The following is a 15,465-nucleotide window of genomic DNA, read 5'->3' on the forward strand; positions in this document are numbered from 1 at the left end:
ATTGTGTAAGTGAAATAATGGACATGAAAACCCTTTGAAAAGCATAATGTACTATACAAATGTAAGGTAACATTACATAGATAAGCATTATTTCTTTCCTTAAGTTTAGGAATATTGAAATCCTGTGCAGCCCCGTAGGCCTAGCACATGTTGGCCACATATAAAAATAAGTATCAGAAGTTTGTGCCATTAGGTAAGCCTTCTAGTTCATTGTTTCCTAGGGTAAATTTTTAGTATAAGTTTAGTCTTAGGATTTACTTGTTCATCTTCTAGCACCTTATCAATATTATTTTGTTAGTCTTTACAACAGAAATTTTCTTAAACATCAGGAATATTTGAAGCACTAAAAGGTATGACTGCCCCTATGCTGCCATGAGACTGGAACTCAGGACTGCTATTTATGACTTGCTTTCTCCTCGCCACTGTGCTTCTCACTTCAGGCAGGGCCAAGCCATAGGGAAGGTACAGAGTTGTTCTCTAACAGTAGAAACTTCTATAGTCCTCAATAATATGACTGTTAAATAGTAGGTTGTGAAGTTTTCATTAACCCTTTTCCGTTTGGATATTTTCCTAACATACTGTAGGAAAAAAACAGTGGAATATATAATAGGGTAAAAATGATTCCTGCCCCCGCCCCTGCCAAAGTTACTGATTCCTTTCCTTCTTTCTTCTTAGGTGGGTCTTTTCAGCTTCTTATACCTAGACAAACATCTCTTTATGTGTGCAAGTCCCCTCTTCAGTGATTCTTCCACAGTTAAGCAGTGTAGATACTGAAGGAACCCCATGTCACCCCGAGCATGAACAAAAAGTCTCAAGAAGAAGTAAACTGTTAGGAGAAAAACTAGTAGAACTCTAAAGGAATTAAGTGAGAATCTGTATGAAAGCATCAAGAATAGTGCCTTGGAAGAGAGTAGGTACTCAGTAACTAATGGTTGAATCGAGTCATATTGAAGGAGCTATTTCTGAGATAGAACTATGCAACAAGGGAGTAAGAAATATAGCCTAGTCGGTCTCAGGGATTTGAGTCTAATTCTACTGTTTCCATCCACAGTTTTCCAACTCCCCTTTTTGGTTGGGAGGGGTGTACAGTAAAGTGCTGTGTTTTTTCAAAGCACATTGTTACCTCTCTACCTCGATCTCCTTGAGATGGTCATGTATCAGAATTGCCACTGGAGTATCAGGGTGTCATTGCTCTTGAAGGCTGTCCTTTTCCTACTGTGACCACTTTTCCTTTCTCTTCAGTGTTTCTTTTGGTACTGTCTAGTGAATTTTGGTAACCTGGAGGAGAAAACAAATGCTAACCTATGTATGTGTGTATTTTATGAGTGCAGTATGGCAGTACATCCATTGGGTGGCATACTTCATCAGTCTTAATTAGGATTTCTATATGAGTCTTTATAGAACTGCTGTATCCAGAGTTGGGTTTTAGCTCTGGAGGACAGGCAAAGTACTGTGACTATTTACGTGTAATTTTAATTCGAGAATAGTGTTCTTTCAAGAGATATGTGATAATCGATGCTGCTAATGTCATATATTTTATGTAAGGTCAGTAAATGATATGTCGTTTCAAGCTACACATATAGGGGGATTCAAATTTTATAGAGGAAAATTAAGGTGCCCAAGAGTTTAATAAAATATACAAGGTTTTCTGTTAAAACCATGTTAAGGGAATAATAAGTTTAGTCCAGGGTTGCAAAAGTCTCCTTCGTTATCAAAACCTGAAGCTGATAAGGGTCCTTGGGTCACGTAGTACAGCTCTTTAACTCTAGATAAAATAAAGCCTACACCATCCAAGCATGTTTTAAAAATTTCTAGTGGAGTAGGTTATAAGACCTAGAAGGTGTTCCAGAGGTGTCATTGGAAACAGCTCTGTGAGTCTCACGAATCTAGCAAGGGGAGGGGAAGACCTGCAATAAAGAGTAAGTTTAGCTAGTATGTAAGCAAGCATAACCTTTGAGGGGAAGACAGCTTATATCTGTTAAAGGAAATAGTCCCCTTTCTGTTCATTCATTCTACATACATTTGAGTGCTTACTATATGAAAGCAGTGCTCTAAGGCAGTGATGGAATCAAAGATGAAGGAGCTTATGGTACTCAGAGTTATATATGTAAGCATCCCTGGTACATGCTAGGTTTCATATGAGTGGTATAAACTAAGGTCTAAAGTAGCCATAAGCATACAGACAAAGGTGAGAATTAGTGGCTGTAATTTATTTAGATATTTAGAGAACCTTTGAGTAAGCTATATGTCAAAGGCTAATTATTTCATGTTTTAAAAAGATAACCCAAAAAAATCCAAATTACATCGTAATGGTGGAAGGAGAGGAGGGAGACATTGTAATATAGTTAAAGGAATATTTGAAACAACAAACATGAGGTAGAAATAGAAAAACAGTTTTGCAAATGAATAAGATTGATTCAAGAGCCAGTATTAACATTTTAAAATATGATCTTTGAGAAAGACTTCCAGAATGGCAAAATGAGTAGTGTGATGAACTCTTTCACCAACAAGTACCCATTTAACTGGAAAAAAATATTAAACAAAACAAAGCAATCATTCCTAGTTCCTAGAAATTGTCCTAGGGGCATACAGCAAGTACAGAAACATTCATTCAAGAAAATCTATTAAATCTCAGAAAGAACAGCAAGAGTCTTTGGCATTCGCCTGCTCTCATCCCCCTCCAAGCTATGTAACTACTCAAGAAGCTCTAATCCAGGTAGGTGTGGTCAAGAAGTTGGGGGCTCCCTCTCTTCCTAGCTCCTAGTCTAGAGCTATGGTTTCACCTGGGGGGTTAGGCCTCTGACATTTCTCATATCCCCCAGGTCTGTCTTGCGGGAGCTCTATTCCAAGCAGAATCAAGAGGACTGGGTCTCTCTTCCCCCACCCAGCCCCCATACAAAGCGTGGAAGCACTCACCTAGGGACAGCATGCTGACAATCCTGGACTCCTATTGCTCCAGCCCTAGCTTACTTATAGGGCAGAGTTTCATGCCAGAAGGAGCAAGCCAAAAACCATCCCAGCACCCATTTGTAAAGAAAAGGTTTCCCTCTTAGAGAGTGGACCACTCACTGTCCCTGCCATCAGCTCTTGCACAGTGGCACAGAGGTTCTGCTTAGGGAGAACTGACTTTGTGTGGAACAGATCATGAAGAATTCCATTCCTAAGGGCATTGTCACAAACAATGGAAATCTTAGTGGCGAACAATTAAAAGGGCACTCGTAGCTCCTTGATGCAAGTTACAACAAGCAAAATGGCTGCATAATCATAAGTTTGGTAACAGAGAGAACCAAGCAAAAAGATAGCCAAGAAGAGCACTCCTGGGATCATAGTCAACCCTGGCGGTTAGGAAGGCTGTGCATAAGCACAAGACCGCACTCATTCAGGACACAAGGTGGACTTGAATGCAGTCCCCAAGCCTCACACAGATCAAACAACAGACAGCAGGAGCCTCACTGGTAGTAGGGACTTAAGCACAACCTCTAATCAACCACTGGATGAACAGTAAGCTACTCTGACCCAGGGGTCAGAGGTGATTGGAGAGGGAAAATCCAAGCTACTACTACCTGGCTGAATGTGGGGTAGAAACATGAATTCCTTGAACTGTGATAGCAGCCTCCAAGCCACACATATATCCAGTGGTAAAGGGTAAAAATCTAACTGGCTAAGAGGGCTTAATTATAACCTTTGGCCTATGCTGACTCAGGGTAACTCCTAGATTGCCAGGTAAAAGATAAAAATCAAGAATAAATCTGAGCAGAATACTCAGCATACTACTGGGGAAACAAATTTCATAGAGTCACTTCAGCCAAGTCACTGAGAAAACAACCCAGCAAACAGTGGCGACAACCACTCAGGGAAGTGGGAGTTGCTATACTGTTATTATCTAAAATATCAATTGTCAACAAAAGATTATGAGACATGCAAAGAAACAGGAAAGTGTGACCTGTACATAGGGGTAGGGGGAAAGCAGGTAATAGAAACTTCTCCTAAAGAGACCCAGATGTTGGATTTAGCAAACAAAGACTTCAAAGCAGCCATTATAAATATGTTCAGAGAACTAAAGGAGACCATGTTTCATCAAGTGCAGAATATTAATAAAGGGACAGAATTTATTTTTTGAAAGAACCAAATGGAAATTCTTGAGGTGAAACGTGTAATAACTAATGTGAACATTTCACTAAAGGGACTCAGCAGCACATTAGGGTTGGCAGGAGAATCAGCAAACTTGAAGATACAGCAATTATAGATTATGCTGTCTGAAGAATAGAGAGAAAAAAGAATGAAGAAAAATGAAAAGAGCCTCAGAAAAATGTAGGACACCATTAAGTGCACCAACATATGCAAATTAGGAGTACAAGAAGAAGAGGAGAGGGAGGAAAAGAGGTATAAAAAATATTCAAAGAAATAATGGCTGAAAACTTTCCAAATTTGATGAAAAACATTAATTTACACATCCAAGAAGCTCAAGTAACTCAAAATAGGATAAGTGCAAAGGTATTTACAGCTATGCAGTGAAAATATTGAAAGCCAAAGACAAAGAGAATATCTTGAAAGCAGGAAGAGAAAAATATTCATCATGTAAAAGAGAACCCCAGTAAGATTAACATCTGGCTTCTCATCAGAAACAATGGAAACCAGGAGGCAGTGGGATGACATATTCATAGTACTTAAAGAAAGACTTAACCGGGAATCATAAATCCAGTAAAACTATTTTTAGAAAATGAAGGTGAAATAAGTATATTCTTATGTAAACAAAAGCTGATGGAATGTGTTTGTAGCAAAGCTGCATACGAGAAATACTAAAAAGAGTTCTTCACCTTGAAAGCAAGTGACACCAAATAGTAATTCAAATTTGCATGAAAAAACAGAGTACTGGCAGTGGTAACTGTAATTAATTGTAAAAGACAATACAGTGGCATATTTCTTCCTCTTTCTGTTCTTAACTGATTTAAAGAATAATTGCATAAACAATGTGTATATATTTGTATATAATTTTATATATGAATATAATTTTATTGTTGGGCTTGTCTATAGATGTAAAATATTTGCCAATAACAGCATAAAAGAAGTGGGTGGGAGCAAAGCTGTATTAGAGTAAGGAATTAACACCAGATGGTAACTCAGATCCACAGTAAGAAGTGAAGAAAATTAAAAATGGAAAAAGAAGGTTGATTTAACAAACTCTATAAATATTATAAATATGTCCTTGCTCCACTTTCTTCTCTTAGCTTCCTCAAAAGGCATAACATTACATAAAGTAATAATTGTAGTAATGTATTGTTAGATTCATAAATGTTAAACTAGAAAATATCCACAAAACGTGAAAAGAGGAAAAGTAGAGGAAGAAAGAAACAAAGAAGGCATGACACATACAGAAAACAGAAAGCTAAATAGCGGACGTCAATTCTGACATAACAGTAAAAACGTTAAATGTGACCAGATTAAACAATCCAACCAAAAGATGGAGATTATCCAATTGGATTTTTTTAACATACACAAATTTAGTATCTATACACTTTAATTCAGAGATACAAATAGGTTGAAAATAAAAAGATGAAAAAAGACGTACCATATAAATAGCAACCATAAGAGAGCTAGAGTGGCTATACTAGTATCAGGAAGAATAATAGACTTTAAACAGAAAATGTTACTAGATATAAAGAGGGACATTTCATATTGATAAAGTCCATTAGGAAGATATAAAAATTATACCCATATATGGACCTAACAACAGAACCCCCAAAATGCATGAAGCAAAAGCAGACAGAATTGAAGGGAGAAACAGATAATTTAGCAATAATAGTTGGAAACTTTAATATCCCACTTTCACCATAATTCGAAAAGAGACATGTACCACAATGTTCATTGCAGCACTGTTTACAATAGCCAGGACATGGAAGCAACCTAAGTGTCCATCAACAGATGAATGGGTAAAGAAGATGCGGCACATATATACAATGGAATATTACTCAGCCATAAAAAGAAATGAAATTGAGCTATTTGTAGTGAGGTGGATGGACCTAGAGTCTGTCATACAGAGTGAAGTAAGTCAGAAAGAGAAAGACAAATATCATATGCTAACACATATGTATGGAATCTAAAAAAAAAAGGTTCTGATGAACTGAGGGGTAGGACAGGAATAAAGATGCAGATGTAGAGAATGGACTTGAAGACATGGGGAAAGGGGAAGGGGAAGCTGGGACGAAGTGAGAGTAGCATTGACATATATACACTACCAAATGTAAAATAGATAGCTAGTGGGAGGCAGCCGCATAGCACAGGGAGATCAGCTCGGTGCTTTGTGACCACCTTAGAGGGGTGGGATAGAGAGGGTGGGAGGGAGACACAAGAGGGAGGAGATACAGGGATATATGTATACGTATAGCTGATTCAGTTTGTTATACAGTAGAAACTAACACACCATTGTAAAGCAATTATACTCCAATAAAGATGTAAAAAGATATATCTCACTTTCAGTAATGGGTAGAAGATCAACAAGGAAGTAAAACAGTTGAAGAATGCTATAAACCAACTGGACCTGACAGATATGTGCAGAACACTTCACCCCCAAACAGCATAATACATATTCTTCTCAAGTGCATATGGAATATTCTCCAGGATAGACCATATGTTAGACCATAAAACAAGCCTCAACAAATTTAAAAGGATTGACATCATACAAAGGATGTTCTCCAACCACAGTGGAATTAAATTAAAAATCAACAACAGAAGGAAATTTGGGAAATTCACAAATATGTAGAAATTAAATAACACTCCAAAATAACAAATGAGTAAAAGAAGAAGTCACAAGGGAAATTAGAAAACATCTTAAGATGAAAATGAAAATAAAATATACAAAAAAATTATGGATTGAAGCTAATAAGGTATTCAGAGGGAAAATTATATTTGTAAATGCTTATATTAAAATTGAAGAAATATCTCAAATTGGTAACAAACTTCCGCCTTAAGAAACTACAAAAATGAGAGCAAGCTAAACCCAAATCAAGGAGAAAGAAGGAAATAAAGATCAGAATGGAAATGAAATAGAGAATAGAAAAACAATAGGGAAAATCAGTGAAACCAAAAGTTGGCTCTTTGAAAGGAACAACAAACATTAAAACAATTAATAAAATAATTCTATTTATAGTAGATTCAAAAATAGAATCTTTGGGAACAAATTTAACAGAAATTAAAGCTAGACTTGTACACTGAAAACTACAAAATACTGTTAAACGAGATTAAAGAAGACCTAAACCAATGGAAAGACATTTCATGTTTGTGTATCAGCAGATTTAATGTTGTTAAGATGGCAGTACTCCCGAAATTGAGTACTCAATGCAATCCCTATCAAAATATCAGCTGACTTCTCTGCAGACAGCCAATGGAGGAATATGACTGAAAGAAAAAGGAAAATAAGAAGAAACTATGTAGTTGGAAAATAATTCCTGCTATGTAAACTCTAAATTAATCTCTACTGAATCAGTGAATACAGGTCTGGAATAAGATTTGATTCCTAGAGGGAAGAACCAGGAGTATTTACAGAACCAGTAAGTAAAATCCACTCACTGTCTCTCATTAACATAATAGTTCCTTTTTTGATTGCCTTTTATTTGCAAAATTTTGTTCCCTCATCTCCATGTAGCAAGTTAGTTAAACTACCTTCTGTTAAGGAGTTTATACTTTAGTGGGAAACCTGCAATACACACACACACACACACACACACACACACACACACACACAGTAGAAAGTAATATATATTATACAGAGAGTGCTAAAGTGCTATAGGAATTCAGAAGTGGCATTTGAACTGGACTTAAGACCTGCAGTGTTGAGGAGGAGAAGTGTATTCCTTTCAAAAGAAGCAGCCCGAGAATTTGTGGGGCATTCTGTTTGGCTGGTATTTTTGAAGGGAAGTAGTGAGAAATAAAGCTAGGGCCAATTATATCCCAGCTCTGCCACTCACTAGCTACATGACCTTCGGAAAGTTATTTAATCTCTCTAGGCCTGAGCATCCTCTTTTTAAAATGAAGATAAAAATACCTCCTCCCTCAGGGTTATTGGGAGAATTGGGTGAGACCATACACATTAAGAGCTGTCTGGCACAGAGTAAGTGCTCAGTAAATGGTTCCTGTGTTTTGGAAGGGAAAAGCTTGAATACCAAGCTAAGACATCTGAGCTTTTCTGTTGTGGGGAACAATAACTAAAGATTGCAAATAGGGAGGTGACATAATCAGAGCAATGCCTTAGGAAGATTAACTTGGCAGTGGGTGATCTGGAGGTGTGACAAGGGGAGACTGGAGGAGGCCATTGCAAGAGTCCAAGAGAGGTAATGAGAACTTGAACTTGGGTATTGATAGTGGTAGAACTATATAAAATTACTGAGAGTTTGTTGGTGTCATAACACAAATAGGAAACATGGGAGAGGGAGCAGGTTTGAAGGTGAAGGTGAAAGGTCAGTTTTATACATACTGAGTGAGATATCAGTGAGACCTCCAGAAAGAAATGTGTAACAGGCAGTTTGAAATTCAGTACTGGAGATCAAGGCTGGGAAAATGACTTGGAAGTTATCTTCCAGAAGTTAGAGCCAAAAGATTGTATGAGATTACCAAAGAAAAGAAATGTAGGGGGACGTCCCTGGTGGTCCAGCGGTTAAGACTCCGCGCTCCCAATGCAGGGGGCCCGGGTTCAATCCCTGGTCAGGGAACTAGATCCCACATGCATGCCACAACTAAGAGTTCGCATGCCACAACGAAGACCCAGCACAGCCAAATGAATGAATGATTAAATAATTAAATGGTTAAATAATTAAATAAATAAAAAGAAAAATGCAGGGATAGAAGAGAGGATAATTAAAGACAGAATCCTTAGAGATGGGAAAATGAAGAGAAGGCAGATAATTTGACTTTAATTGCCTTTCATAAAACTTTGTTGTTGCTATCTAGTATCATGTACCCTTCCTTTATACCTGCAAACTGCTTGTTTTACTATCATCCTCATTACCACCGCTAAATGGACCGCCTAGAGTGGCCCTACGCATGTTTAAAGATGGATACATTCGTTCTTACATAGCCCCTAAGTCCTTTTGCTTTCCCCCTAAGGCCGACACAACAAGATCTATTAAGATGACAGACCAGTTTTATTTCTGGGTGAACACCAGTTTTGAAGAACATTCAGGGCATTCTAAGAAGCTAAGGTTTGAGATGTCTTAACAGATATTCTCAGAAATTACAGAGAAATACAAGCAGCCTTGAGATATGGTGGCCAGTAATGTGCCTGGCTCTTTTCTCATTGGAAAAAAAATTTTTTAATTAATTAATTTATTTATTTTTGGCTGTGTTGGGTCTTTGTTGCTGCGTGCGGGCTTTCTCTAGTCGTGGCGAGCAGGGGCTACTCTTACTGTGGTGCGTGGGCTTCTCATTGTGGTGGCTTCTCTTGTTGTGGAGCACGGGCTCTAGGCGAGCGGGCTTCAGTAGTTGTTGCTCGTGGGCTCAGTAGTTGTGGCTCGTGGGCTGTAGAGTGCAGGCTCAGTAGCTGTGGCGCACGGGCTTAGTTGCTCCGCGGCACGTGGGATCTTCCCGGACCAGGGCTTGAACCCGTGTCCCCTGCATTGGCGGGCGGATTCTCAACCACTGCGCCACCTGGGAAGCCCTCTCACTGAGAATTTGAAAGTTAATTTTCACCTTGAAATTTCTTGGTTTTCTGGAGAGAGAGCACAAGAGTTATAAGGATAAAAATGGGGGTCCCATGGTGCTGCATGATATAAACTTGCATATGGATTTCGTTGGCATCAGTTTTCTTGTTAGTTCCTTCAACCGTTAGTATAATATAGCAGCTACAAATAGAAGGTGATTTGAGGTCACTGTCCTGGGCTTTCCTGAAGAACTGAGGGAGTGCCTGTTTGCCCTGACAAAGGGGAATTCTTTTGCCCTAAGTGGGGAATGACTTGAATTGGCCGATTCAGTTTCTTTGTTTCTGACTAGGGCCCTGTGTTTTAATTAACTTTTACAAGTGGATAATGGGCAATAGCCACAATCCAGTTGGCTGGCAAAGGCATTGTGTATTGTTCCATAGCAGTATAAAAAATGTGCATAAGTCATTGATACTGGAAGGTCTTTGTGACACTAACGATCTGGCTCGGTCTCCTCTGCTTACTCCACTAGGCTTTTTATGACCTTTTTTCCCATTCTCGTGTTAGGGGATTTTGAATGTGTATTTTTTTTGTTTGTTTTTCTTCCTTTACTTGCCGTTCGGAAGCTTCTAAGTCAGGCTAGCTTCAATCCTATTTTCAGAAATCTTACCAAGGTCAGCCTGGTCCTGTTATATCCAGATGCTGACTCTTCGTACCTTTCAATTTACTCTGTCTCTTAAGACACATTGCTGTCTCAGCAAATTGCATAAGTGAAGGGTTTGGGGTTTGGAGGTAAAGACATATTCCTAATCTGAAATGATCTGTGAATAACAGCTAGAGTCAGTTTTAATATGGGAAATTTGAAGAGGGGCTCCATAGGATAAGAATATACTTAGCTTGTATTGTGACAGCTTAAAATTTAATTTTCTCTTCTTGCAGTAAGTACAAATGGATCCTAGGTGAGGAACCTGTGGAGAAACGAAGAAGGCTCCAGAATGAGATGACAACACCTCCTCTAGATTATTCCATGCCTGGCCCTTACAGGAGGGTAGAGGCAGCAGTTGCCTACCCAGAAGGGGAGAACAGCCATGATAAATCGAGTTCTGAGAGAAGCACACCACCATACCTTTCCCCAGAATACCCCGAAGCAATGAAGAATACCAGTCAGAGTAGGGAGGTCTCAGTTCTGTATGCAGGGGCCCAAGACCAGCACCAGGGCTCCCTGCTCCCTGAAGAATTAGAAGATCAGATGCCAAGACTGGTGGCAGAAGAATCTAACAGAGGCAGCACACACCTAAACAAGGAGGAAGTAAGCAAGGGACCTTTTGTAGCTGTTGTCGGTGTTGCAAAAGGTGTCAGAGATTCAGGAGCTCCCATTCAGCTGATCCCTTTTAACAGAGAGGAGCTTGCTGAGAGGAGGAAAGCAGTTGAATCCTGGAACCCGGTGCCTTACTCTTCTGTGGCCTCTGCTGCAACTCCTGCTGCAGCTGTTGTGGAGAAAGGAAGAGGCTCTGAGGAGAGCGGAGGTCGTCATACACCAAAGATGAAGAACCAAAGAGAGCTAGAGGAACTGAAGAGAACCACAGAAAAGTTGGAACGTGTTTTGGCAGAAAGGAATATGTTCCAGCAAAAGGTTAGAGTAACACCTTACCACTAGGAATGAGAGGCCATTGTAACCAAGGAACCAGAGAGATGGAACTCCAATGATCTCATGTTCTGTGGCCTTTAAACAGAATAAGCCATTGAATGATCCTGTGGTATATCTCAGATTGAGTGAACCCTAATGGGCTTCCCTCCTATATTTGGGGTTTGAAAAGGTCCATAGTAGAATATGTTTAGAGAAATCACAGGGTGAATATATTCAGGAAAATTTGGGGCACTCTCTTTAGCTTTCACTAGTATGTGGGGTCATTGAATTTCTGTTTCTTGGACTGCAGGTGGAGGAGCTGGAACAGGAGAGGAATCACTGGCATTCTGAATTCAAGAAAGTCCAACATGAATTGGTGACCTATAGTACCCAGGAGACAGAAGGCTTGTACTGGAGCAAGAAACACATGGGCTATCGCCAAGCTGAGTTCCAGATTCTGAAAGCTGAGCTGGAAAGAACCAAAGAGGAAAAGCAGGAACTAAAAGAGAAACTGAAAGAGACAGAGACACACCTGGAAGTTCTGCAGAAGGCTCAGGTCTCCTACCGGACCCCAGAGGGAGATGACCTAGAAAGGTTAATTACTAGGGTTTAGTAATCAGCTTGTGAGTGCTAATGGGAAGCCTCCCTTAGGACCCCTCCCCCCCCCGCCCCATTACTGGTCATAGATAAGGGAAGAAGCCTTAATTAATTCCTAGGCCACCAAGGATTGAGCAATCGCTTCTTAGAGAGCTGCAGCCAACCTCCCAGTGCTTGGTGGCATTGTGCTTTCTTCTTTCTTTCTAGCTAATGGAAACGTAATTGTTGAGAAATGTAGGCCTGTTTTGAAGGAGCTTCATTTTGTTCTGTTGGCTAACGACTTCATGTCATCTCTTCTCCTGTCCCTCACTCCATCATACAGGGCTTTGGCAAAGCTTACGCGGCTGCGTATCCACGTCAGCTATCTCCTTACCTCTGTCCTCCCTCACTTGGAGCTTCGTGAGATCGGGTTTGACTCAGAACAAGTGGATGGGATCCTGTATACGGTGCTGGAGGCAAATCACATACTGGATTGAGCACCAGATACTCTATATCCCCTTTTCTACCCTATTCTTTCCTCCCTCCCTCTCAACACCTCTCTCTCTCTCTCTCTCTCTCTCTCTCTCTCTCTCTCTCTCTCTCTCTCTCACTCTCTCTCTCTCTCACCCTTATGCCTTACGTGGAGAATCTTTGAGTAAATCCTGGCTCTTAATCAGTCTGCTTCTTATTCAGTCTTGGTGTGGAGAAAGAGGCTAGTTAAATAGGCTTTCAAGAGTTCCAGGAATGGAAAAGCAGTAGTCACCAAACCAGGTGACCGGAAAGCTTTAACTTTCATGACTCAGATACTTGGCCAATTTCATATCCTTTCTGAAATGATTTGTATTCATTTAGGTTAAATCAGTCAGCAGATATTGGGTCCAATGTACCAGGTGTTTGGGTTCAAGTGAAGAAGTATAACATGGTTTCAGCCTTCAGGGATCTAACAATCTAGCTGGAAACACAAGACATACACCAGGTTAACTGACTTGTACAGTGAGTGGTACAAACATGATAGAGAAGTTCTGGGGGAGGAAGGTCAAGGAAGGCATCACATCAGAAATGGGAGCTAAACTAAGGTTTGTTTAAAGAATGGGCATAACAGCACAGTTAACAACGGTTGTTCTTTACATGGTAGGACTATGGTTGATATTTTTTTTCTTCTTCCTATCTTCCTGCCTTTCCAAATTTTCTATAATAAACCTGTTATTCTTCTTACATTGGAAAAATAAATCGTTTTTTTAAAAAAATGAGTAGGCTTGGATTTAGATATCAAATGAAAGACTGTGTGAAAATATAAGGTAATTTTTATATTTATAATTTATGTTGTATTTAGCATTACCTCTGGAAGAATAACATGAAAGAAAGCATGGAAAAAGCTGGAATGTAAAAAATGTGTCTGGTAGGAGTGATGGGTTAATGTAAAGGGAACTAAGGTTAAATCATGACCCACCTACCCACCTGCCTCTGTGGTATTTGCATTTTAATGAGGAATTCTTGAAAAAGAAATCTTCAAGGCTCAACATTTTTAAATGTGTATCAGCACAACTATGGGATTTAAGGTAGTGGTGGGGGAGGTATTTTAGAGCAGCGAGATCTATTTGATATCCCTCAGAATGCACCTCCTACCTACTCTTCAGGCTAGTGCTGATGAGGGGTAGATCTTACATTATCAGAAATAGTAAAACTTACACTCTTTTAAAAGTAGACATTTTATTTATTCATTTCTTTATAGTATTTATATAGTGCATACTCTCCGGAGAGTTCAAGGTACTCTTCAAAAGGCTTTGACCAGTGAACACATAAAAATATACCAGCAGTGAAAAATAGGAAGTAATGGAGAAAAGGGAGGAGGTGGGATCAAGCAGTCGCAAAAGGATTAGCTAGTCCGGAGGGATGTTTTGGGTGGTCGTTTTATTTCTCCTCTGCAGAGTTACTTCAGAAGACTCTCCCAAACTTACTTGAACTTTTTAAAAAGGAGGCCCATCGTAGATATTCCAGTGGGACTGCAAGGGAGTAATGGGGAGGCTAGAGCCACGCTTCACCAGTAGAATGAGTGCTGAGAGATAGCCCCGCCCCCTTCCCTCACCTCTCTGCTGGCTCTTGCCTGCCATGTGATGAACTCTCACGTCAGACAGACCATGATATGGAAGGCCCTGGTTGTCTAAATGTAAGTTTACTGAGAGAAGGCGGGTAGCACATTCAGCCATTCTCTCTGGGATACTTGTTCTCCAGATGAGAGCTATGAAACGGTGGGACTTTGCACAGATAGGGACAACGTGGAGGGGAGGGTGGTTCCGGGGGAAATTCAGAGCATTGGAGATTCAGCCTGAGAGAGATGATGTGGGCGGGGCGGGTGCTGGGTCAGCTGTGGAGCAGAGTAGGAAGGAGGTCAGGCAGTTGGGCTTCAAAATGAGCAAAGGGGAAACAGTTTAACTCAACTCTACTTGTGCTTACTCTCAGCCCATTTCCTAGTCTGTGGCCTCAACCCCAAAGTGCTCCTTCCAGCGAGAGTTAGCTGTGCGAGTTCATTCCCTGCAGTACCAGAGCTACCTCTCTGTTACCTGTTTACAGTGAAACCTTACCAGCGTGAGGTCCCTTTAAGCAAAGTTAAATGCAGCAGTGGAGCAATTGAAAAGTGTCACCCAGCCTTAGCAGAGGTTATGACGTAGCGTGGAGGCAAAAGAAAAAAAAAGTTGGGTGCCTCGTTCTGGCTATCCTGTTAGGTTAACATAATCATAATTCTCCTTCAGTTTTTCATTTCCACAGTCAACACTTAGGTCCTTACTACCTCATGCCTTCCTAATTGAAAGATTCCTAGCTGGCCTCCCTTGTCTCCAATTCTCGTTCATTTAGTCTACTCTACTCTCTGTCACTAAATTGCTTTTAATGACCTCATCAAGTTAGGCCTCTGCTCAACCACTTGCCAGCGCTTTCAGTTGTCCGCCGAGTACAGTACGAATTCCCATCTGGCTTCAACCCTGCTCTCTAGACTCTTCCAACATTCCAAATGCCAACCGTGTTCCATCCAAACTGAACTAGTTTTCAGTTTCTGAACCTGCCTTGAGATTTTCTCCTTTTCCATCTTTGCCGTGTTCCATCCCCTTTGCCTGGAATATTTTCCTTCATTATCCTTCCTTTGGCTCTAAAATCACCTTTTTTCCTGAAAATTCCTCCGATTAACCTAGCCAGGTACGACATTTTCTTTGAACATGCAAGTTTTGTGTCACTTAGGCTCTTATCACAAGTGTCCTTATCCTGTGCTCCCCATTGGAAAGCTCCACATTCAAATAAATTCAACTGCCTACTTGACATTTACACTTCTATGTCTCACAGGCATTTCAAATAAAACATGTTAAAAAACAGTGACACACACACCCTGGAACTGTTCCTTCCCCCAATTTTACTCATTTTAGAAAATGGCACCTCCACCCACCCAGTTGCTTAAGCTAGAAACCTGGAAGTCATCCTTAATTTTCCTCTTCTAGTCCCACACATCCAGTCTGTCAGAAAGTCGGTCAATTCTGTCTTCAAAGTGTATCTTGACTCCACTCATTTTTATCACATCTACCTTAGTCCAAACTACCATCATCTCCCATAGATAATTGCAACTCCTAACTGGTTCCTTGTTTCCGC

At 40.2% G+C, this 15,465-nt stretch overlaps 1 protein-coding gene across 2 annotated transcripts in view; it reads left to right on the top strand.

The window, feature by feature from the left end:
* MORC4 (MORC family CW-type zinc finger 4) overlaps positions 1 to 13,079 on the top strand; it is a 50,215-nt gene extending 37,136 nt beyond the window's left edge. Inside the window, exons 14-16 of one of the 2 annotated variants that reach the window (XM_060138295.1) lie at positions 10,569 to 11,262; positions 11,567 to 11,850; positions 12,176 to 13,079. In XM_060138295.1, the coding sequence (XP_059994278.1) occupies positions 10,569 to 11,262; positions 11,567 to 11,850; positions 12,176 to 12,329 (1,132 nt within the window). In that variant the 3' untranslated portion in view covers positions 12,330 to 13,079. The remainder of the gene's footprint in view (positions 1 to 10,568; positions 11,263 to 11,566; positions 11,851 to 12,175) is intronic. The other variant, XM_060138297.1, reaches the window with a different exon arrangement.
* Positions 13,080 to 15,465: the final 2,386 nt, after the last annotated feature.

The sequence above is a fragment of the Lagenorhynchus albirostris genome, chromosome X (assembly GCF_949774975.1).
Source record: "Lagenorhynchus albirostris chromosome X, mLagAlb1.1, whole genome shotgun sequence".
NCBI classification, from domain to species: Eukaryota; Metazoa; Chordata; class Mammalia; order Artiodactyla; family Delphinidae; genus Lagenorhynchus; species Lagenorhynchus albirostris.